Consider the following 26,624-nt stretch of genomic DNA (forward strand, 5'->3'; position numbering starts at 1 on the left):
CACCGTGCGTTCCACGTGTGGTACCTGACCACTAGACTGACTAGAAATAACGTGCAGCGGTCCCGGCCACCCAGGCCTCTGAATGCTCCATAGGCCCACTCCGCATAGGAGAGACCGGCTAACCCGGGCCAATGGATGGAAGCGCCCACCCGGTTGTACACCTCTGTGTTAAAGGGACAATGAAGCAGGAAGTGGTCCATGCTCTCCAGCAGGCCACCGCACTCCTCCCGGGGACAACCCCTTTCCTCAGAGCTCCTACACTTCAGATTGTCCCTCACACACAGCTTTCCATGGAAGCAGCGCCAAGTCAAGTCCCAAAACTTCAAGGGGATCCTGATGGAATTCAAAAGACCTAAACCCACCCCCAGATCCCGACTTGGGCAATCCCTGAGGGCCAGAGGCTTCTGGAAATGGGTCAACAGAACCCTTTTGTCAAGGACTTTCCTTGACATGGTCCTGATCTCCCACATTCCCAGACCCCACCGGCGAATCACCTTCAGAACCGGGGTAGCGTAAGCCGGAAGATGCCCATGCGGTGTACGAAGATCCTTCACTCGCCCTCCTGTCTCCCATTCCTGGAAGAAAGGCCAAAACCATCCCCTGCAGGAGTATACCCACGGAGGAGCCCTCTCTTTCCAGAGGTTTGCTACATTGATCTTAAGAAAGGTATTCACTAGGAACACCACAGGGTTGACCATACACAACCCTCCTTGTCTCCTCGTGCGGTAAGTAACCTCCCTCTTGATTAGGTTCAGCCTATTCCCCCATAACAGCTGGAAGAACAGACTGTACACTCGAGTCCAGAGGGGTTCTGGCAACATGCACACACTGCCCAGATATATCAGCAATGGGAGCAGGTAAGTTTTAATCAAGTTCACCCTTTCCCTGAGGGTCAAAGACCAACCCTTCCACTGGTCCACCTTCTGGGCGGCGATCTTAAGCCTGCCATCCCAGTTTTGCATGGGGTAATCCCCCTGGCCAAATTCGATGCCGAGAACTTTGGCAGAATCTTGGGGCCCTGGAAGAGTGTCCGGGAGATCAAAGCCTGGACCTCCCTCTCCCAGCCAGAGACTCTCACACTTATCCCGGTTGATCTTGGACCCAGAAGCCTCTGAGTAGCGGTCAACCTCTGACATCACCCATTGCGCCTCCCCTCTCGAGGACACAAAAACGGTGACATCATCGGCATACGCTACCACCCTTAGAGTGGCTTCCGGTGCCGCCTGGTCCATCCCGACTCCCACCAACGGCCCACGATCAACCCTCCTAAGGAATGGGTCAATCGCGAACACGTATAAAAGTGGGCTCAGAGGACAACCCTGGCGAACACCAGACCCAACCTCAAAAGAGCGGCCAATCCAACCGTTCACAAGCGGGAAACTCTCTGCCCCTGTGTACAAAACCTTAAGCCAATTGACAAACTCCCCCGGCAGGCCATACCTCAGAAGGACAGACCAGAGGTACTCGTGGTTAACCCGATCAAACGCTTTTGCCTGATCCAAGGACAGCAAGTACCCCTTCCAGTTACCAGCCCTGCCCTGCTCCACTGCCTCCCGGACACAAAGCACAGCACTAAATGTACTGCGGCCTGGAACAGAGCAGTGCTGGGTCCCCGAAAGGAGCCGGGGCGCAAACTGCACCAGCCGATTAAACAGCACCTTTGCCAAAACCTTTCTGTCCGTATTGAGAAGCGCTATGGGACGCCAGTTCTCAACAAGAGATCGGTCCTTACCCTTTGACAGGATGATCAGGGCAGACCTCCTCATTGACTTCGGCAGAGCGCCCGAGGAAAGACACTCATTGAATACCTCAGTCAAGAGGGGAACCAAGGCGTCCTTAAAGGTTTTATAAAACTCAGATGTTAAGCCATCCGGACCTGGCGATTTCTTGAGGGCGAGCCCTTCAATCGCCAGGCTGACTTCCTCTTCCCTGATCATCTCTGTCAAAACATCAAGAGAGGGGTCTACTCCTGGCTCAGGGACAGTTTCAGCCAGGAAAGCCGACATCACATCCCGATCAAGATCCTTCCTGCCCAAGAGGTGCGAGTAGAAGGATCTGACGACCTCCAGAATCCCTGATCTGGACCTTTTCAGGGATCCCGTACTGTCAACCAGTCCTGTGACAACTTTACCATTCACTGACATCTTGCAGTTTCTGTAAGGGTCGGGCGAGCGGTATTTCCCGTAATCCCTCTCAAAAACCAAAGATGCGTGTCTATCGTACTGACACCTCTTCAGCAAGGATTTCACTCTGGAGATGTCCTCACGACTACCTCCAGTCGAGACGAGATGCTCGAGTTTCCTCCTCAGGCCCTGATACAGGCGGTACCTGTCCAGACTCCTGAGGCTCGAGAGCTGGCGGAAGAATCTCGCCACCCTTTTCTTGAGAATCTCCCACCACTCTGACTTACTGCTACAAAGGCCCAGCAATGGTACCTGGCTCTGAAGAAAGTCCTCAAAGGATTGTCTGATCTCCGCTTCTTCCAGGAGAGACGAATTGAGCTTCCAGTAGCCTCTTCCCATCCGGGGGGTCTCTGTAACATTCAGAGAAAACAAAATTAAACAGTGGTCGGAGAACTCCACCTCAACAACGGACACTGCTGAAGAAATGGCTTCCTCCTTGAAATAAAACCTGTCTATTCTAGACCTGCAGCTACCCCTATAATAGGTGAACCCCGCGTGGCCTGGGGTGTGCCGGATGTGGACATCCACCAGGCGAGCCTCACTGGCTATGCTATTAAGAGCGACGCTATCATAAGTCAGCTTGTCTCTGGAACCTCCCCTATCCTGGGACCTCGTGACAGCATTGAAGTCCCCTCCAAAGACCACCTGCCGACTTGTAAAAAGGTAGGGCTTGATCCTCATAAAGAGACACTTCCTGTCCCACTTGGACTGGGGACCATAGATGTTAATAAGACGAAGTTCTTGTCCCCTCATGAGGACATCCAGGATCAGGCACCTCCCCATTTCTAACTCAATAACTCGTCGGCATTCTACCGGTGCGGTAAAAAGGACCGCCACTCCGCTATACGGCTCGGCCGCAAGAGACCAATAGGAAGGCCCGTGTCTCCATTCCCTCTTAGCTTTAAACACGGCCGCCAAATCTGGCAGCCTGGTCTCCTGCAAAAATAAAATGTCGGCTTCAACGCGGCCGAGAAAATCAAAGGCCGCAAATCTAGCCGCATCAGACTTAATGCTGGCGACATTAATGGACGCCAGCGTCAACGGAGTGGGTGCCGCCATCATGAGTGATTGAGTTAGACGGCTTTTTTCTTACTACCTCCCTTCCCTCTACTGTCCTCTGAGGATGATCCCTTTTCCCTTTTCCCTTCAGAATTGGGGCAACTTCTTTTTAACGAAATCGAGGTGTCCATGTTATTACTGGCCCCCAAGGACCCACCCGGACCACCCTCTCCTTCGTCCTTGTCTCCTGACTCTGAGTCAGTCTCCCACTCTGAGGACCCAGCATCCCCAGAGGATAGAGACTCGGCGCCCCCTGCAGGCTGCTCCGCCGCCACCTCCAGAACCCCACCCTCAGCCCCTCCTTCCGAGGAGGCGATCTCATCGAGGGTGAGGAACCGGTTGGAAAGCTCAACCAGAGGGGAGGAAGTTTTCCCTTCCTTAGGTACCTTAGATACGCCGCGTTTTTTCTTTTTCTGCTTGCGCTTATTTTCTAGCCAAATCCTGTTATCCTCATCCATACTCTCATAATGGGAGGACGTGGAGGACATGGCACCTTTCTCGCGCTCCATCCTCCTGACCTCCTCATCCAACTCATCATCCCTCAGGGCCTCAGTAGCATGACCAGCCTCTGAGGAAGGACCAAGGGTCACCCCAGCAACCTGAGGCTTCCCCAGTCCTCTCCCTTTTTGTCTGGCCTCAAGCCGCCTCAACTGAGAAGGTGACTTATTCTTACTTTTCTTCACAGGCCCCTCAGCTCCTCCACCTCTGCTGGTACCTTCCCCAGCAGAAGCAACCTCATGGCTCTTCTCCACTGGGGTCACAACCGCATTGGCAAAGGAGCGAGGACAACGGCTGAAAGGGTGACCGAGCTCACCACACAGGTTACACCTAATGTCCTTACAGGATGCAGCGAGATGACCTAGCCCACCACACAAAGCGCACTTCTGCACTTGGCAGCTGGCGCTAAAGTGTGTGGGGTCACCGCACCTGTGACAGACCTTCGGCTGCCCCTGGTAGAAAATCAGGATTCTGTCTCGTCCAAGAAAGGCTGAAGAAGGAATGTGGGCGACTGTGCCGCCTGAACACTTCAACTTCATCATGAAGGTCCAGGCTCCAGACCAAATGCCAAATTCATCGCGGTTTTTCTGAGGTACCTGAACTACTTCGCCATAACGACTTAGCCACGTCATGATGTCCATGCAAGAAAGTGACTCGTTACGGGTCAAAACGGTCACCTTCTTGACTGTGTTTTGGCGAGACACTGCTTGCACAGCAAAGTCTCGCCATGCGGGCTCGTTCTTTGCCAGCTCATAATTCGACCAGAAGAGCTCTAAGCCCTCCGGCCGAACAAAGCTGACATCGAAATCCGGAGTACCATAAGGATGTATCAGGGCAAAGATGTCACTAGCCCTGAAGTTCATCTTCAGGAGGAGCTCCACCACCCTTGACCTGGGTGGGCATGCGTCACTGCCCCTCCAGCGAAGACGAACCACATTCCTACGGGAAGCTCCGGGCCCGGTTGTGGGTAAAGACCATACAGTCTCTCCCCCCCTTTTCTCTTGGAAGGCTGCCAGGCCATGCCTGTCTGTCCAGAAAGACAGATCAACCTCTCTCCCCTCTACAGTGATTGACTTTTCCCCTCTCCTGAGAGCCTCCAGAAGACGCCTTTGCAAAACGCTGTTCCCAGAGCCAGGAGACAAGGAGTTAACCCCACTTGCCCCAGCGGTGACACTCGCATAGCTCCTTATGGGAGCGGCCACCACTGGGGGTGCAGATGGATCAGCACTCCTACCAGGATCCCCCCCATCACCATTCACCACCCCCACATTCACCACACTATGTACATTACTGCCTCGCTTCCTTGCATCACTGCCTCGCTTCCTTGCATCACTCACACCAGCTGGGCCAGGAGGACCTGGGGTTGCCTCGGCATCACTGGGCACTGGGGGTAGAGCCACCTCCATAGCTGATGCAGCCTGAGAAGAGGCAGCTCCAACCCCGATCTTACTTGTGCCCTCTGCCTCATTGGCATTAACCCCTTGTTGTCCAGTAGTTTTTCGCTGCTCGCTGGATGCAAGAGGCCTCTTGTCTTTATTAACTCCGGACAGTCTCTTATGGTCATCTCCAGGGTCAGATGCACCAATACAAAATAAAACCTTTCCTGCGCCCTTTCCCACAGGCTGCACAGGACGATTGGGAGGCGCTGCACCACAAGCCCCAGCAGCCCCATCACATTGCCGCTGCTCACCGGAGCTAGATGCAGCCACAGCGCTAGGGGCTACAGGAGCCACCGTCCCTGGCACCGGGCCACCCCCCCCTCCCACTGGGGGGCAGCGCACAGTACCAGGACCTGCTGGATCGCCCTCACTGTCCGGCCTTTCGGCCGATGCCTTCCCTGCACCATCCTTGCTACTACAAACAAGGCTGGTGCTCTGCGCCATGGTGGAACGTGGCTTTGCACTCTCCCCGCACCCTGGCACCGAGTCCACTGCAGGATTCGTGCTGGGCTGGGCAACGGGGCCTACACGACAGGCTGACACTGCTGCCTGCCCGGAGGAAACAGGGAGGGGACGAAACACCAGATTCACCTCCTGAGACGCCTTGATCTTCTTGGCTCTCTTCTTTCTCTTTAGGTCGTCATCTGGCATATCATTGCCGAAGGAAAAGTTCTGGAGGTGAACTGGGGACTCAAGCTCACGGATCTGAGCCATTAGCGCCCCTCCCTGGCCGCTGTCATCACTTTCCTCCTCCAGGTTGGCAGAGCCGCAGCCTGATGGTAATGGCGCTTGCTCTGCAGGCAGCCTGTCGTGCGAGGCCTGCTGGTGTTGGTGCAGGCCACCAGACGGACACGGCAGGTCTTCCTCATCCTCCTCATCATCGCCATCATCCGCCTGGATCTCAAGCCCCTTCAGCTTTCTCAGCTTATCCTGGCGCATTTCTTCAAACCTCATGTCGTTCTCCAGCTTTTCCCGGAACGGACCGCTGTTGTCACGGATAAGCCGACGCTTCTCCTCCAGAGCGGTGACCTCGGCTTTAAGCCTGTTGATGGTGATAAGAAGATCAGGCTTCTTCTTCTTAGTAGCCACCCCCGCTAGGGCCAAGGTCTCCCTTATCTCCTCCTGGAGCCTCCTCAGCGCTTTTCCAGCTTCCTCGTACTCACGGAGGTGCTCAGCAATCCGGGAGCCATAGATGGTAGCAGACTCCCGGGTTTTTAGATCTCCCCATGCCTTTTCCACACCTCCGTGAGCACCCAGCTTTCCAGCTGAACCACCCAGCTTTCCCGCACATACATCCAGCTTTCCAGGAGGAGCACTTAGGCTGATGTCACTTGCCTTGATCTTTTGTGTTCCGGAGACCTTGCGGCTTCCCTGGGTCTTGGGGGTGGCAGCCGAGGTCACATCGCTGCGTCCTTGGCTCCGGGCAGATCTTCTTACCCCCTCCGCTTTGGCCGGTAACTGGCTTCTCCTGCCCCCCGCCGGCCTGGTCCGGGAGGCAGAAGCCTGGGATTTTCCTGCTGGATTCATCCCACAGAACCCACTCCCTCCCTGGGGAGGAGAGAGCAGGCCTGGGTGGATTGGTCTTCCTCCAGGTGGTGCAGGAGCTCAGCAGCACACAACCACACCCGTCAGCAGCTCACAGTGGAATGAGCCAGCACGAGCTATTCTGCTGCTGGTGCAGTCACTGTGTACATACATGACATTACTTATCCTGTACTGATCCTGAGTTACATCCTGTATTATACCCCAGAGCTGCACTCACTATTCTGCTGCTGGTGCAGTCACTGTGTACATACATGACATTACTTATCCTGTACTGATTCTGAGTTACATCCTGTATTATACTCCAGAGCTGCACTCACTATTCTGCTGCTGGTGCAGTCACTGTGTACATACATGACATTACTTATCCTGTACTGATCCTGAGTTACATGCTGTTTTATACCCCAGAGCTGCACTCACTATTCTGCTGCTGGTGCAGTCACTGTGTACATACATGACATTACTTATCCTGTACTGACCCTGAGTTACATCCTGTATTATACTCCAGAGCTGCACTCACTATTCTGCTGCTGGTGCAGTCACTGTGTACATACATGACATTACTTATCCTGTACTGATCCTGAGTTACATCCTGTGTTATACTCCAGAGCTGCACTCACTATTCTGCTGCTGGTGCAGTCACTGTGTACATACATGACATTACTTATCCTGTACTGATCCTGAGTTACATCCTGTATTATACCCCAGAGCTGCACTCACTATTCTGCTGCTGGTGCAGTCACTGTGTACATACATGACATTACTTATCCTGTACTGATTCTGAGTTACATCCTGTATTATACTCCAGAGCTGCACTCACTATTCTGCTGCTGGTGCAGTCACTGTGTACATACATGACATTACTTATCCTGTACTGATCCTGAGTTACATGCTGTTTTATACCCCAGAGCTGCACTCACTATTCTGCTGCTGGTGCAGTCACTGTGTACATACATGACATTACTTATCCTGTACTGACCCTGAGTTACATCCTGTATTATACTCCAGAGCTGCACTCACTATTCTGCTGCTGGTGCAGTCACTGTGTACATACATGACATTACTTATCCTGTACTGATCCTGAGTTACATCCTGTGTTATACTCCAGAGCTGCACTCACTATTCTGCTGCTGGTGCAGTCACTGTGTACATACATGACATTACTTATCCTGTACTGATCCTGAGTTACATCCTGTATTATACCCCAGAGCTGCACTCACTATTCTGCTGCTGGTGCAGTCACTGTGTACATACATGACATTACTTATCCTGTACTGATCCTGAGTTACATCCTGTATTATACCCCAGAACTGCACTCACTATTCTGCTGCTGCTGCAGTCACTGTGTACATACATGACATTACTTATCCTGTACTGATCCTGAGTTACATCCTGTATTATACCCCAGAGCTGCACTCACTATTCTGCTGGTGCAGTCACTGTGTACATACATGACATTACTTATCCTGTACTGATCCTGAGTTACATCCTGTATTATACCCCAGAGCTGCACTCACTATTCTGCTACTGGTGCAGTCACTGTGTACATACATGACATTACTTATCCTGTACTGATCCTGAGTTACATCCTGTATTATACTCCAGAGCTGCACTCACTATTCTGCTGGTGCAGTCACTGTGTACATACATGACATTACTTATCCTGTACTGATCCTGAGTTACATCCTGTATTATACCCCAGAGCTGCACTCACTATTCTGCTGCTGGTGCAGTCACTGTGTACATACATGACATTACTTATCCTGTACTGATTCTGAGTTACATCCTGTATTATACTCCAGAGCTGCACTCACTATTCTGCTGCTGGTGCAGTCACTGTGTACATACATGACATTACTTATCCTGTACTGATCCTGAGTTACATGCTGTTTTATACCCCAGAGCTGCACTCACTATTCTGCTGCTGGTGCAGTCACTGTGTACATACATGACATTACTTATCCTGTACTGACCCTGAGTTACATCCTGTATTATACTCCAGAGCTGCACTCACTATTCTGCTGCTGGTGCAGTCACTGTGTACATACATGACATTACTTATCCTGTACTGATCCTGAGTTACATCCTGTGTTATACTCCAGAGCTGCACTCACTATTCTGCTGCTGGTGCAGTCACTGTGTACATACATGACATTACTTATCCTGTACTGATCCTGAGTTACATCCTGTATTATACCCCAGAGCTGCACTCACTATTCTGCTGCTGGTGCAGTCACTGTGTACATACATGACATTACTTATCCTGTACTGATCCTGAGTTACATCCTGTATTATACCCCAGAACTGCACTCACTATTCTGCTGCTGCTGCAGTCACTGTGTACATACATGACATTACTTATCCTGTACTGATCCTGAGTTACATCCTGTATTATACCCCAGAGCTGCACTCACTATTCTGCTGGTGCAGTCACTGTGTACATACATGACATTACTTATCCTGTACTGATCCTGAGTTACATCCTGTATTATACCCCAGAGCTGCACTCACTATTCTGCTACTGGTGCAGTCACTGTGTACATACATGACATTACTTATCCTGTACTGATCCTGAGTTACATCCTGTATTATACTCCAGAGCTGCACTCACTATTCTGCTGGTGCAGTCACTGTGTACATACATGACATTACTTATCCTGTACTGATCCTGAGTTACATCCTGTATTATACCCCAGAGCTGCACTCACTATTCTGCTGCTGGTGCAGTCACTGTGTACATACATGACATTACTTATCCTGTACTGATCCTGAGTTACATCCTGTATTATACTCCAGAGCTGCACTCACTATTCTGCTGCTGGTGCAGTCACTGTGCACATACATGACATTACTTATCCTGTACTGATCCTGAGTTACATCCTGTATTATACCCCAGAGCTGCACTCACTATTCTGCTGCTGGTGCAGTCACTGTGCACATACATGACATTACTTATCCTGTACTGATCCTGAGTTACATCCTGTATTATCCTCCAGAGCTGCACTCACTATTCTGCTGCTGGTGCAGTCACTGTGCACATACATGACATTACTTATCCTGTACTGATCCTGAGTTACATCCTGTATTATACCCCAGAGCTGCACTCACTATTCTGCTGCTAGTGCAGTCACTGTGCACATACATGACATTACTTATCCTGTACTGATCCTGAGTTACATCCTGTATTATCCTCCAGAGCTGCGCTCACTATTCTGCTGCTGGTGCAGTCACTGTGTACATACATGACATTACTTATCCTGTACTGATCCTGAGTTACATCCTGTATTATACCCCAGAGCTGCACTCACTATTCTGCTGCTGGTGCAGTCACTGTGTACATACATGACATTACTTATCCTGTACTGATCCTGAGTTACATCCTGTATTATACTCCAGAGCTGCGCTCACTATTCTGCTGCTGGTGCAGTCACTGTGCACATACATGACATTACTTATCCTGTACTGATCCTGAGTTACATCCTGTATTATACCCCAGAGCTGCACTCACTATACTGCTGCTGGTGCAGTCACTGTGTACATACATGACATTACTTATCCTGTACTGACCCTGAGTTACATCCTGTATTATACTCCAGAGCTGTACTCACTATTCTGCTGCTGGTGCAGTCACTGTGTACATACATGACATTACTTATCCTGTACTGATCCTGAGTTACATCCTGTATTATACCCCAGAGCTGCACTCACTATTCTGCTGCTAGTGCAGTCACTGTGCACATACATGACATTACTTATCCTGTACTGATCCTGAGTTACATCCTGTATTATCCTCCAGAGCTGCGCTCACTATTCTGCTGCTGGTGCAGTCACTGTGTACATACATGACATTACTTATCCTGTACTGATCCTGAGTTACATCCTGTATTATACCCCAGAGCTGCACTCACTATTCTGCTGCTGGTGCAGTCACTGTGTACATACATGACATTACTTATCCTGTACTGATCCTGAGTTACATCCTGTATTATACTCCAGAGCTGCACTCACTATTCTGCTGCTGGTGCAGTCACTGTGTACATACATGACATTACTTATCCTGTACTGATCCTGAGTTACATCCTGTATTATACCGCAGAGCTGCACTCACTATTCTGCTGCTGGTGCAGTCACTGTGTACATACATGACATTACTTATCCTGTACTGATCCTGAGTTACATCCTGTATTATCCTCCAGAGCTGTGCTCACTATTCTGTTGTGTATCTGGTGATGATGTTGTACCCTCCTTCCTCTGTAGATTATTAAGGACATCACGTTGTTGGCTCTGGAGGCTGCGCTGCTCTTTATTGACTCCCTGTTGCTCCTCTCCTGGGTGTTATCTGACCCGGTCATCTGTGTCCAGAATATCAGCGCCGGTATAAAGGTATTGGGAGGGTCAGTGTCTGGGTTCCGGGTGATGCTGGGCAGGAGCACTAGGGGGCGCTGACTGGTGACATGAGAATCTCCATAGGCAGCAGTCAGCCGGTTGTGCCCCAGTCCAGTTGCCCCCGAGGTTCTGCAGCAGCTCAGGCGGTGACTGGATCATTCATAGATGTTTCTTCCCCCAGGCTGCAGATCAGGGCACAGTCTGTGAGTTCTCCAGGACACATCTCTGCTCCTCCAAGTATTCAGACTTCTGGATCGCCCTCCTGCTGGGGCTCAAGGTATGAAGAACCTGCACAGTCATGTGACCTCCATGTGTCAGTCTCCACTGCAGCCTTAGCATTAGCTTCATGCAGGGAGACCTGATCATCAGTTACAGCGCCCCCTTGTGTTCTCCCCTGCAGGGCCTGTTCCTGCTCTATGGCACTTACCTGGCCGGACTGACCAAGAATATCAGCACCGCCCCGGTCAACCAGTCCCTGGTCATCATGGTGGGCAGCAGCCTGGTGATTGTGACCACGGTGGTCGTCCTCATAGTGTCACGTTTCTTCTACAATTGGCCCAGCCTGGTGTACGGGACCACAGCCGGGGGCATCCTCCTCTGCACCACCACCATCACCTGCCTCATCTTCATCCCACAGGTAAGTGGCTCCCAACCCAGTATTATAGTAGTTATATCCCTGTACATAGGAAGCAGTATTATAGTAGTTATATTCTTGTACATAGGGGGCAGTATTATAGTAGTTATATTCTTGTACATAGGGGGCAGTATTATAGTAGTTATATTCTTGTACATAGGGGGCAGTATTATAGTAGTTATATTCCTGTACATAGGGGGCAGTATTATAGTAGTTATATTCCTGTACATAGGGGACAGTATTATAGTAGTTATATTCCTGTACATAGGGGGCAGTATTATAGTAGTTATATTCCTGTACATAGGGGGCAGTATTATAGTAGTTATATTCCTGTACATAGGGGCAGTATTATAGTAGTTATATTCTTGTACATAGGGGGCAGTATTATAGTAGTTATATTCCTGTACATAGGAGGCAGTATTATAGTAGTTATATTCCTGTACATAGGGGGAAGTATTATAGTAGTTATATTCCTGTACATAGGGGGCAGTATTATAGTAGTTATATTCCTGTACATAGGAGGCAGTATTATAGTAGTTATATTCCTGTACATAGGGGGAAGTATTATAGTAGTTATATTCTTGTACATAGGGGGCAGTATTATAGTAGTTATATTCCTGTACATAGGGGGCAGTATTATAGTAGTTATATTCTTGTACACAGGGGGCAGTATTATTGTAGTTATATTCCTGTACATAGGGGGCAGTATTATAGTAGTTATATTCTTGTACATAGGGGCAGTATTATAGTAGTTATATTCTTGTACATAGGGGGCAGTATTATAGTAGTTATATTCTTGTACATAGGGGGCAGTATTATAGTAGTTATATTCTTGTACATAGGGGCAGTATTATAGTAGTTATATTCCTGTACATAGGGGGCAGTATTATAGTAGTTATATTCCTGTACATAGGGGGCAGTATTATAGTAGTTATATTCTTGTACATAGGGGGCAGTATTATAGTAGTTATATTCTTGTACATAGGGGGCAGTATTATAGTAGTTATATTCCTGTACATAGGGGGCAGTATTATAGTAGTTATATTCTTGTACATAGGGGACAGTATTATAGTAGTTATATTCTTGTACATAGGGGCAGTATTATAGTAGTTATATTCCTGTACATAGGGGGCAGAATTATAGTAGTTATATTCCTGTACATAGGGGGCAGTATTTTAGTAGTTATATTCCTGTACATAGGGGGCAGTATTATAGTAGTTATATTCCTGTACATAGGGGGCAGTATTATAGTAGTTATATTCATGTACATAGGGGGCAGTATTATAGTAGTTATATTCCTGTACATAGGGGGCAGTATTATAGTAGTTATATTCCTGTACATAGGGGGCAGTATTATAGTAGTTATATTCCTGTACATAGGGGGCAGTATTATAGTAGTTATATTCCTGTACATAGGGGGCAGTATTATAGTAGTTATATTCTTGTACATAGGGGGCAGTATTATAGTAGTTATATTCCTGTACATAGGGGGCAGTATTATAGTAGTTATATTCTTGTACATAGGGGGCAGTATTATAGTAGTTATATTCCTGTACATAGGGGGCAGTATTATAGTAGTTATATTCCTGTACATAGGGGGCAGTATTATAGTAGTTATATTCCTGTACATAGGGAGCAGTATTATAGTAGTTATATTCTTGTACATAGGGGGCAGTATTATAGTAGTTATATTCCTGTACATAGGGGGCAGTATTATAGTAGTTATATTCCTGTACATAGGGGGCAGTATTATAGTAGTTATATTCCTGTACATAGGGGGCAGTATTATAGTAGTTATATTCCTGTACATAGGGGGGCAGTATTATAGTAGTTATATTCCTGTACATAGGGGGCAGTATTATAGTAGTTATATTCTTGTACATAGGGGGGGCAGTATTATAGTAGTTATATTCTTGTACATAGGGGCAGTATTATAGTAGTTATATTCTTGTACATAGGGGGGCAGTATTATAGTAGTTATATTCCTGTACATAGGGGGCAGTATTATAGTAGTTATATTCCTGTACATAGGGAGCAGTATTATAGTAGTTATATTCTTGTACATAGGGGGCAGTATTATAGTAGTTATATTCTTGTACATAGGGGGCAGTATTATAGTAGTTATATTCTTGTACATAGGGGGCAGTATTATAGTAGTTATATTCTTGTACATAGGGGGCAGTATTATAGTAGTTATATTCTTGTACATAGGGGGCAGTATTATAGTAGTTATATTCTTGTACATAGGGGCAGTATTATAGTAGTTATATTCTTGTACATAGGGAGCAGTATTATAGTAGTTATATTCTTGTACATAGGGGGCAGTATTATAGTAGTTATATTCTTGTACATAGGGGGCAGTATTATAGTAGTTATATTCTGTACATAGGGGGCAGTATTATAGTAGTTATATTCTTGTACATAGGGAGCAGTATTATAGTAGTTATATCTTGAACATAGGGAGCAGTATTATAGCAGTTATATTCCTGCTGTACATAGGGGGCAGTATTATAGTAGTTATATTCCTGTACATAGGGGGCAGTATTATAGTAGTTATATTCTTGTACATAGGGGGCAGTATTATAGTAGTTATATTCCTGTACATAGGGGGCAGTATTATAGTAGTTATATCCCTGTACATAGGGGGCAGTATTATACTAGTTATATTCTTGTACATAGGGGGCAGTATTATAGTAGTTATATTCTTGTACATAGGGGGCAGTATTATAGTAGTTATATTCCTGTACATAGGGGCAGTATTATAGTAGTTATATTCTTGTACATAGGAGTCAGTATTATAGTAGTTATATTCCTGTACATAGGGGGCAGTATTATAGTAGTTATATTCCTGTACATATTGGGCAGTATTATAGTAGTTATATTCTTGTACATAGGGGGCAGTATTATAGTAGTTATATTCTTGTACATAGGGGGCAGTATTATAGTAGTTATATTCCTGTACATAGGGGCAGTATTATAGTAGTTATATTCTTGTACATAGGGGGCAGTATTATAGTAGTTATATTCTTGTACATAGGGGGCAGTATTATAGTAGTTATATTCCTGTACATAGGGGGCAGTATTATAGTAGTTATATTCTTGTACATAGGGGGCAGTATTATAGTAGTTATATTCCTGTACATAGGGGGCAGTATTATAGTAGTTATATTCTTGTACATAGGGGCAGTATTATAGTAGTTATATTCTTGTACATAGGGGCAGTATTATAGTAGTTATATTCTTGTACATAGGGAGCAGTATTATATTAGTTATATTCCTGTACATAGGGGGCAGTATTATAGTAGTTATATTCTTGTACATAGGGGGCAGTATTATAGTAGTTATATTCCTGTACATAGGGGGCAGTATTATAGTAGTTATATTCTTGTACATAGGGGGCAGTATTATAGTAGTTATATCCCTGTACTTAGGGGGCAGTATTATAGTAGTTATATCCCTGTACATAGGGGGCAGTATTATAGTAGTTATATTCCTGTACATAGGGGGCAGTATTATAGTAGTTATATTCCTGTACATAGGGGGCAGTATTATAGTAGTTATATTCCTGTACATAGGGGGCAGTATTATAGTAGTTATATTCCTGTAAATAGGGGGCAGTATTATAGTAGTTATATTCCTGTACATAGGGGGCAGTATTATAGTAGTTATATTCTTGTACATAGGGGGCAGTATTATAGTAGTTATATCCCTGTACTTAGGGGGCAGTATTATAGTAGTTATATCCCTGTACATAGGGGGCAGTATTATAGTAGTTATATCCCTGTACATAGGGGGCAGTATTATAGTAGTTATATTCCTGTACATAGGGGGCAGTATTATAGTAGTTATATTCCTGTACATAGGGGGCAGTATTATAGTAGTTATATTCTTGTACATAGGGGGCAGTATTATAGTAGTTATATTCCTGTACATAGGGGGCAGTATTATAGTAGTTATATTCTTGTACATAGGGGGCAGTATTATAGTAGTTATATTCCTGTACATAGGGGGCAGTATTATAGTAGTTATATTCTTGTACATAGGGGGCAGTATTATAGTAGTTATATACTTGTACATAGGAGGCAATATTATAGTAGTTATATTCTTGTACATAGGGGGCAGTATTTTAGTAGTTATATTCCTGTACATAGGGGGCAGTATTATAGTAGTTATATTTTTGTACATAGGGGGCAGTATTATAGTAGTTATATTCCTGTACATAGGGGGCAGTATTATAGTAGTTATATTCCTGTACATAGGGGCAGTATTATAGTAGTTATATTCTTGTACATAGGGGGCAGTATTATAGTAGTTATATTCTTGTACATAGGGGGCAGTATTATAGTAGTTATATTTTTGTACATAGGGGGCAGTATTATAGTAGTTATATTCCTGTACATAGGGGGCAGTATTATAGTAGTTATATTCCTGTACATAGGGGCAGTATTATAGTAGTTATATTCTTGTACATAGGGGGCAGTATTATAGTAGTTATATTCTTGTACATAGGGGGCAGTATTATAGTAGTTATATTCCTGTACATGGGGGCAGTATTATAGTAGTTATATTCTTGTACATAGGGGGCAGTATTATAGTAGTTATATTCCTGTACATAGGGGGCAGAATTATAGAAGTTATATTCTTGTACATAGGGGGCAGTATTATAGTTGTTATATTTCTGTACATAGGGGGCAGTATTATAGTAGTTATATTCCTGTACATAGGGGGCAGTATTATAGTAGTTATATTCCTGTACATGGGGGCAGTATTATAGTAGTTATATTCCTGTACATAGGGGGCAGTATTATAGTAGTTATATTCCTGTACATAGGGGGCAGTATTATAGTAGTTATATTCTTGTACATAGGGGCCAGTATTATAGTAGTTATATTCTTGTACATAGGGGGCAGTATTATAGTAGTTATATTCTTGTAGATAGGGGGCAGTATTATAGTAGTTATATTCCTGTACATAGGGGGCAGTATTATAGTAGTTATATTCCTGTACATAGAGGGCAGTATTATAGTAGTTATATTCCTGTACATAGGGGGCAGTATTATAGTAGTTATATTCTTGTACATAAGGAGCAGTATTATAGTAGTTATATTCCTGTACATAGGGGCAGTATTATAGTAGTTATATTCCTGTACATAGGGGGCAGTATTATTGTAGTTATATTCTTGTACATAGGGGGCAGTATTATAGCAGTTATATTCTTGTACATAGGGGGCAGTATTATAGTAGTTATATTCCTGTACATAGGGGGCAGTATTATAGTAGTTATATTCTTGTACATAGGAGGCAGTATTATAGTAGTTATATTCCTGTGCATAGGGGGCAGTATTATAGTAGTTATATTCTTGTACATAGGGGGCAGTATTATAGTAGTTATATTCCTGTACATAGGGGGCAGTATTATAGTAGTTATATTCCTGTACATAGGGGGCAGTATTATAGTAGTTATATTCTTGTACATAGGGGGCAGTATTATAGTAGTTATATTTTTGTACATAGGGGGCAGTATTATAGTAGTTATATTCCTGTACATAGGGGGCAGTATTATAGTAGTTATATTCCTGTACATAGGGGCAGTATTATAGTAGTTATATTCTTGTACATAGGGGGCAGTATTATAGTAGTTATATTCTTGTACATAGGGGGCAGTATTATAGTAGTTATATTCCTGTACATAGGGGGCAGTATTATAGTAGTTATATTCTTGTACATAGGGGGCAGTATTATAGTAGTTATATTCCTGTACATAGGGGGCAGAATTATAGAAGTTATATTCTTGTACATAGGGGGCAGTATTATAGTAGTTATATTCCTGTACATAGGGGGCAGTATTATAGTAGTTATATTCCTGTACATGGGGGCAGTATTATAGTAGTTATATTCCTGTACATGGGGGCAGTATTATAGTAGTTATATTCCTGTACATAGGGGGCAGTATTATAGTAGTTATATTCCTGTACATAGGGGGCAGTATTATAGTAGTTATATTCTTGTACATAGGGGCCAGTATTATAGTAGTTATATTCTTGTACATAGGGGGCAGTATTATAGTAGTTATATTCTTGTAGATAGGGGGCAGTATTATAGTAGTTATATTCCTGTACATAGGGGGCAGTATTATAGTAGTTATATTCCTGTACATAGAGGGCAGTATTATAGTAGTTATATTCCTGTACATAGGGGGCAGTATTATAGTAGTTATATTCTTGTACATAAGGAGCAGTATTATAGTAGTTATATTCCTGTACATAGGGGCAGTATTATAGTAGTTATATTCCTGTACATAGGGGGCAGTATTATTGTAGTTATATTCTTGTACATAGGGGGCAGTATTATAGCAGTTATATTCTTGTACATAGGGGGCAGTATTATAGTAGTTATATTCCTGTACATAGGGGGCAGTATTATAGTAGTTATATTCTTGTACATAGGAGGCAGTATTATAGTAGTTATATTCCTGTGCATAGGGGGCAGTATTATAGTAGTTATATTCTTGTACATAGGGGGCAGTATTATAGTAGTTATATTCCTGTACATAGGGGGCAGTATTATAGTAGTTATATTCCTGTACATAGGGGGCAGTATTATAGTAGTTATATTCTTGTACATAGGGGGCAGTATTATAGTAGTTATAATCTTGTACATAGGGGGCAGTATTATAGTAGTTATATTCCTGTACATAGGGGGCAGTATTATAGTAGTTATATTCTTGTACATAGGGGGCAGTATTATAGTAGTTATATTCCTGTACATAGGGGGCAGTATTATAGTAGTTATATTCTTGTACATAGGAGGCAGTATTATAGTAGGTACATTCTTGTACATAGGGGGCAGTATTATAGTAGTCATATTCCTGTACATAGGAGGCAGTATTATAGTAGTTATATTCTTGTACATAGGGGCAGTATTATAGTAGTTATATTCTTGTACATAGGGGGCAGTATTATAGTAGTTATATTCTTGTACATAGGGGGCAGTATTATAGTAGTTATATTCTTGTACATAGGGGCAGTATTATAGTAGTTATATTCTTGTACATAGGGGCAGTATTATAGTAGTTATATTCTTGTACATAGGGAGCAGTATTATAGTAGTTATATTCCTGTACATAGGGGGCGGTATTATAGTAGTTATATTCTTGTACATAGGGGGCAGTATTATAGTAGTTATATTCTTGTACATAGGGGGCAGTATTATAGTAGTTATATTCCTGTACATAGGGGGCAGTATTATAGTAGTTATATTCTTGTACATAGGGAGCAGTATTATAGCAGTTATATTCCTGTACATAGGGGGCAGTATTATAGTAGTTATATTCCTGTACATAGGGGGCAGTATTATAGTAGTTATATTCTTGTACATAGGGGGCAGTATTATAGTAGTTATATTCCTGTACATAGGGGGCAGTATTATAGTAGTTATATCCCTGTACATAGGGGGCAGTATTATACTAGTTATATTCTTGTACATAGGGGGCAGTATTATAGTAGTTATATTCTTGTACATAGGGGGCAGTATTATAGTAGTTATATTCCTGTACATAGGGGCAGTATTATAGTAGTTATATTCTTGTACATAGGAGTCAGTATTATAGTAGTTATATTCCTGTACATAGGGGGCAGTATTATAGTAGTTATATTCCTGTACATAGGGGGCAGTATTATAGTAGTTATATTCCTGTACATAGGGGGCAGTATTATAGTAGTTATATTCTTGTACATAGGGGGCAGTATTATAGTAGTTATATTCTTGTACATAGGGGGCAGTATTATAGTAGTTATATTCCTGTACATAGGGGCAGTATTATAGTAGTTATATTCTTGTACATAGGAGTCAGTATTATAGTAGTTATATTCCTGTACATAGGGGGCAGTATTATAGTAGTTATATTCCTGTACATAGGGGGCAGTATTATAGTAGTTATATTCCTGTACATAGGGGGCAGTATTATAGTAGTTATATTCTTGTACATAGGGGGCAGTATTATAGTAGTTATATCCCTGTACTTAGGGGGCAGTATTATAGTAGTTATATCCCTGTACATAGGGGGCAGTATTATAGTAGTTATATCCCTGTACATAGGGGGCAGTATTATAGTAGTTATATTCCTGTACATAGGGGGCAGTATTATAGTAGTTATATTCCTGTACATAGGGGGCAGTATTATAGTAGTTATATTCTTGTACATAGGGGGCAGTATTATAGTAGTTATATTCCTGTACATAGGGGGCAGTATTATAGTAGTTATATTCTTGTACATAGGGGGCAGTATTATAGTAGTTATATTCCTGTACATAGGGGGCAGTATTATAGTAGTTATATTCTTGTACATAGGGGGCAGTATTATAGTAGTTATATACTTGTACATAGGAGGCAATATTATAGTAGTTATATTCTTGTACATAGGGGGCAGTATTATAGTAGTTATATTCCTGTACATAGGGGCAGTATTATAGTAGTTATATTCTTGTACATAGGGGGCAGTATTATAGTAGTTATATTCTTGTACATAGGGGGCAGTATTATAGTAGTTATATTTTTGTACATAGGGGGCAGTATTATAGTAGTTATATTCCTGTACATAGGGGGCAGTATTATAGTAGTTATATTCCTGTACATAGGGGCAGTATTATAGTAGTTATATTCTTGTACATAGGGGCAGTATTATAGTAGTTATATTCTTGTACATAGGGAGCAGTATTATATTAGTTATATTCCTGTACATAGGGGGCAGTATTATAGTAGTTATATTCTTGTACATAGGGGGCAGTATTATAGTAGTTATATTCCTGTACATAGGGGGCAGTATTATAGTAGTTATATTCTTGTACATAGGGGGCAGTATTATAGTAGTTATATCCCTGTACTTAGGGGGCAGTATTATAGTAGTTATATCCCTGTACATAGGGGGCAGTATTATAGTAGTTATATTCCTGTACATAGGGGGCAGTATTATAGTAGTTATATTCCTGTACATAGGGGGCAGTATTATAGTAGTTATATTCCTGTACATAGGGGGCAGTATTATAGTAGTTATATTCCTGTACATAGGGGGCAGTATTATAGTAGTTATATTCCTGTACATAGGGGGCAGTATTATAGTAGTTATATTCTTGTACATAGGGGGCAGTATTATAGTAGTTATATCCCTGTACTTAGGGGGCAGTATTATAGTAGTTATATCCCTGTACATAGGGGGCAGTATTATAGTAGTTATATTCTTGTACATAGGGGGCAGTATTATAGTAGTTATATCCCTGTACTTAGGGGGCAGTATTATAGTAGTTATATCCCTGTACATAGGGGGCAGTATTATAGTAGTTATATCCCTGTACATAGGGGGCAGTATTATAGTAGTTATATTCCTGTACATAGGGGGCAGTATTATAGTAGTTATATTCCTGTACATAGGGGGCAGTATTATAGTAGTTATATTCTTGTACATAGGGGGCAGTATTATAGTAGTTATATTCCTGTACATAGGGGGCAGTATTATAGTAGTTATATTCTTGTACATAGGGGGCAGTATTATAGTAGTTATATTCCTGTACATAGGGGGCAGTATTATAGTAGTTATATTCTTGTACATAGGGGGCAGTATTATAGTAGTTATATACTTGTACATAGGAGGCAATATTATAGTAGTTATATTCTTGTACATAGGGGGCAGTATTTTAGTAGTTATATTCCTGTACATAGGGGGCAGTATTATAGTAGTTATATTTTTGTACATAGGGGGCAGTATTATAGTAGTTATATTCCTGTACATAGGGGGCAGTATTATAGTAGTTATATTCCTGTACATAGGGGCAGTATTATAGTAGTTATATTCTTGTACATAGGGGGCAGTATTATAGTAGTTATATTCTTGTACATAGGGGGCAGTATTATAGTAGTTATATTTTTGTACATAGGGGGCAGTATTATAGTAGTTATATTCCTGTACATAGGGGGCAGTATTATAGTAGTTATATTCCTGTACATAGGGGCAGTATTATAGTAGTTATATTCTTGTACATAGGGGGCAGTATTATAGTAGTTATATTCTTGTACATAGGGGGCAGTATTATAGTAGTTATATTCCTGTACATAGGGGGCAGTATTATAGTAGTTATATTCCTGTACATAGGGGGCAGTAATATAGTAGTTATATTCCTGTACATAGGGGGCAGAATTATAGAAGTTATATTCTTGTACATAGGGGGCAGTATTATAGTTGTTATATTTCTGTACATAGGGGGCAGTATTATAGTAGTTATATTCCTGTACATAGGGGGCAGTATTATAGTAGTTATATTCCTGTACATGGGGGCAGTATTATAGTAGTTATATTCCTGTACATAGGGGGCAGTATTATAGTAGTTATATTCCTGTACATAGGGGGCAGTATTATAGTAGTTATATTCTTGTACATAGGGGCCAGTATTATAGTAGTTATATTCTTGTACATAGGGGGCAGTATTATAGTAGTTATATTCTTGTAGATAGGGGGCAGTATTATAGTAGTTATATTCCTGTACATAGGGGGCAGTATTATAGTAGTTATATTCCTGTACATAGAGGGCAGTATTATAGTAGTTATATTCCTGTACATAGGGGGCAGTATTATAGTAGTTATATTCTTGTACATAAGGAGCAGTATTATAGTAGTTATATTCCTGTACATAGGGGCAGTATTATAGTAGTTATATTCCTGTACATAGGGGGCAGTATTATTGTAGTTATATTCTTGTACATAGGGGGCAGTATTATAGCAGTTATATTCTTGTACATAGGGGGCAGTATTATAGTAGTTATATTCCTGTACATAGGGGGCAGTATTATAGTAGTTATATTCTTGTACATAGGAGGCAGTATTATAGTAGTTATATTCCTGTGCATAGGGGGCAGTATTATAGTAGTTATATTCTTGTACATAGGGGGCAGTATTATAGTAGTTATATTCCTGTACATAGGGGGCAGTATTATAGTAGTTATATTCCTGTACATAGGGGGCAGTATTATAGTAGTTATATTCTTGAACATAGGGGGCAGTATTATAGTAGTTATATTCTTGTACATAGGGGGCAGTATTATAGTAGTTATATTCCTGTACATAGGGGGCAGTATTATAGTAGTTATATTCTTGTACATAGGGGGCAGTATTATAGTAGTTATATTCCTGTACATAGGGGGCAGTATTATAGTAGTTATATTCTTGTACATAGGAGGCAGTATTATAGTAGGTACATTCTTGTACATAGGGGGCAGTATTATAGTAGTCATATTCCTGTACATAGGAGGCAGTATTATAGTAGTTATATTCTTGTACATAGGGGCAGTATTATAGTAGTTATATTCTTGTACATAGGGGGCAGTATTATAGTAGTTATATTCCTGTACATAGGGGGGAGTATTATAGTAGTTATATCCTGTACATAGGGGGCAGTATTATAGCAGTTATATTCTTGTACATAGGAGGCAGTATTATAGTAGTTATATTCCTGTACATAGGGGGCAGTATTATAGTAGTCATATTCCTGTACATAGGAGGCAGTATTATAGTAGTTATATCCTTGTACATGGGGGCAGTATTATAGTAGTTATATTCTTGTACATAGGGGGCAGTATTATAGTAGTTATATTCTTGTACATAGGGGGCAGTATTATAGTAGTTATATCCTTGTACATAGGGGCAGTATTATAGTAGTTATATCCCTGTACATAGGGGGGCAGTATTATAGTAGTTATATTCCTGTACATAGGGGGCAGTATTATAGTAGTTATATTCCTGTACATATGGGGCAGTATTATAGTAGTTATATTCCTGTACATAGGGGGCAGTATTATAGTAGTTATACTCCTGTACATAGGGGGCAGTATTATAGTAGTTATATTCTTGTACATATGGGGCAGTATTATAGTAGTTATATTCCTGTACATAGGGGGCAGTATTATAGTAGTTATATCCCTGTACATAGGGGCAGTATTATAGTAGTTATATTCCTGTACATAGGGGTCAGTATTATAGTAGTTATATTCCTGTACATAGGGGGCAGTATTATAGCAGTTATATTCTTGTACATAGGAGACAGTATTATAGTAGTTATATTCCTGTACATAGGGAGCAGTATTATAGTAGTTATATTCCTGTACATAGGAGGCAGTATTATAGTAGTTATATTCTTGTACATAGGGGGCAGTATTATAGTAGTTATATTCCTGTACATAGGGGGCAGTATTATAGTAGTTATATTCTTGTACATAGAGGGCAGTATTATAGTAGTTATATTCCTGTACATAGGGGGCAGTATTATAGTAGTTATATTCCTGTACATAGGGGGCAGTATTATAGTAGTTATATTCCTGTACATAGGGGGCAGTATTATAGTAGTTATATTCCTGTACATAGGGGGCAGTATTATAGTAGTTATGTTCCTGTACATAGGGGGCAGTATTATAGTAGTTATATTCTTGTACATAGGGGGCAGTATTATAGTAGTTATATTCCTGTACATAGGGGGCAGTATTATAGTAGTTATATTCCTGTACATAGGGGGCAGTATTATAGTAGTTATATTCTTGTACATAGGGGGCAGTATTATAGTAGTTATATCCTGTACATAGGGGGCAGTATTATAGTAGTTATATTCTTGTACATAGGGGGCAGTATTATAGTAGTTATATTCCTGTACATAGGAGGGCAGTATTATAGTAGTTATGTTCTTGTACATAGGGGGCAGTATTATAGTAGTTATATTCCTGTACATAGGGGGCAGTATTATAGTAGTTATATTCCTGTACATAGGGGGCAGTATTATAGTAGTTATATTCTTGTACATAGGGGGCAGTATTATAGTAGTTATATTCTTGTACATAGGGGCAGTATTATAGTAGTTATATTCTTGTACATAGGGGGCAGTATTATAGTAGTTATATTCCTGTACATAGGGAGCAGTATTATAGTAGTTATATTCTTGTACATAGGGGGCAGTATTATAGTAGTTATATTCCTGTACATAGGGGGCAGTATTATAGTAGTTATATTCCTGTACATAGGGGGCAGTATTATAGTAGTTATATTCCTGTACATAGGGGGCAGTATTATAGTAGTTATATTCCTGTACATAGGGGGCAGTATTATAGTAGTTATATTCTTGTACATAGGGGCAGTATTATAGTAGTTATATTCCTGTACATAGGGGGCAGTATTATAGTAGTTATATTCTTGTACATAGGGGGCAGTATTATAGTAGTTATATTCCTGTACATAGGGGGCAGTATTATAGTAGTTATATTCCTGTACATAGGGGGCAGTATTATAGTAGTTATATTCTTGTACATAGGGGGCAGTATTATAGTAGTTATATTCTTGTACATAGGGAGCAGTATTATAGTAGTTATATTCCTGTACATAGGGGGCAGTATTATAGTAGTTATATTCCTGTACATAGGGGGCAGTATTATAGTAGTTATATTCTTGTACATAGGGGGCAGTATTATAGTAGTTATATTCCTGTACATAGGGGGCAGTATTATAGTAGTTATATCCCTGTACATAGGAGGCAGTATTATAGTAGTTATATTCCTGTACATAGGGGGCAGTATTATAGTAGTTATCGCACAAGAGAAAATGTTAGAAAATCCGCTCACCCCTATAGTGGTCCTTCTGTGGCCAAGGAACGACAGGTTGCACGGGAGCCTAGATCCAATCCGGACTTGGGACCGCCACTCGGGCGAAATAGAGAACTGAAGAAAACAAAGTGTGTGGGCTCCAGCAACATGGAAGTGTGCGACTCCGTAGGTAGTATAAAAAATCCAAAAAGGTTTATTTCAACACGGTAAAATGCTTGCACATAGCAAGGGAGACAAACATGGATACACCAAGAAGCGTGACATGTGAACAGAGCTTGCGGTAACGCGTTTCGGACCGTAGCCAACTAGTCCTTACTCATACCTAGCTCAGGTAATCTGTTGCAGGTTTAAATAGCACCATGTGGTGGACCAAATATAACAATCAGTTTCACAAAATTACTGATATTATCAAAAAACATCTTCCCATTTTGGAACACGAAACCACTTTGAGAAGTATCCTACAGCATGGTGTTTCCTTTGTATCTACTAGAGCTCAAACTTTGGGTAACCTTCTATCCCCTAACACCTTTTCAGATAAACCCTCCCCACGTCATTGGCTTCAAACCAAAGGCAGCTATTGCTGTGGGGGCAGCCGATGTAATCTATGCAAATACATACACAAAACTACTTCTTTCACGTCCATGAGTACAGGTCGACACTACAACATACAATCGCACATGAACTGTGAAACCACCAATGTCATTTATCTTATAAATTGTTCACTTTGCTCCCTACAATATGTTGGCTGTACTGCCAGAAAACTTAAAGATCGTATAAGTGAACATATTACAGGAGCGAACCACCGTACAATAGCCAGTACTCGAAACCTATCAGGCATTTCGAAACACTATAAGGAAGTCCATTCTGGATCCATGCATGGTATGCGTGTAACAGCCATAGAACAAGTCTCAAAACCGAAAAGAGGAGGTGATTGGAAAAAGGCGCTTTTTCTCAGGGAAGCATTCTGGATTCTGGATCTAGACACCCGCATTCCTAAAGGCTTGAACTCTAAACAGGATCTCATGTATTTTTATTAATGTACAGTTCACCTTTATATCTATACTGCTATATCCTTCCCTTTCCTCCCCTTTTCTCTTTCCCCTCCCCCTTTTTCCCTTTTCTTTTCTTTTTTCCTTTCCCCTCTCCCCTCCCCTTCTTCTCCTCCCCTTGCTTACCTCTTAGGTCTATCCTATGGTTGTGCAGGGGGCGTTGGCAGTGACATCACCGGAAACCTGTTCCAGGTCCACCACATGG

At 42.4% G+C, this 26,624-nt stretch overlaps 1 protein-coding gene across 2 annotated transcripts in view; it reads left to right on the forward strand.

Moving 5' to 3' along the window:
- GPR156 (G protein-coupled receptor 156) overlaps positions 1–26,624 on the forward strand; it is a 76,286-nt gene that overhangs the window by 40,834 nt on the left and 8,828 nt on the right. For both annotated transcript variants that reach the window (XM_072133283.1, XM_072133282.1), the window contains exons 6-8: positions 10,979–11,104; positions 11,289–11,384; positions 11,508–11,744. In XM_072133283.1, coding sequence (XP_071989384.1) covers positions 10,979–11,104; positions 11,289–11,384; positions 11,508–11,744 — 459 coding nt within the window. The remainder of the gene's footprint in view (positions 1–10,978; positions 11,105–11,288; positions 11,385–11,507; positions 11,745–26,624) is intronic.

The sequence above is a fragment of the Engystomops pustulosus genome, chromosome 2 (assembly GCF_040894005.1).
Source record: "Engystomops pustulosus chromosome 2, aEngPut4.maternal, whole genome shotgun sequence".
Taxonomy (NCBI): Eukaryota; Metazoa; Chordata; class Amphibia; order Anura; family Leptodactylidae; genus Engystomops; species Engystomops pustulosus.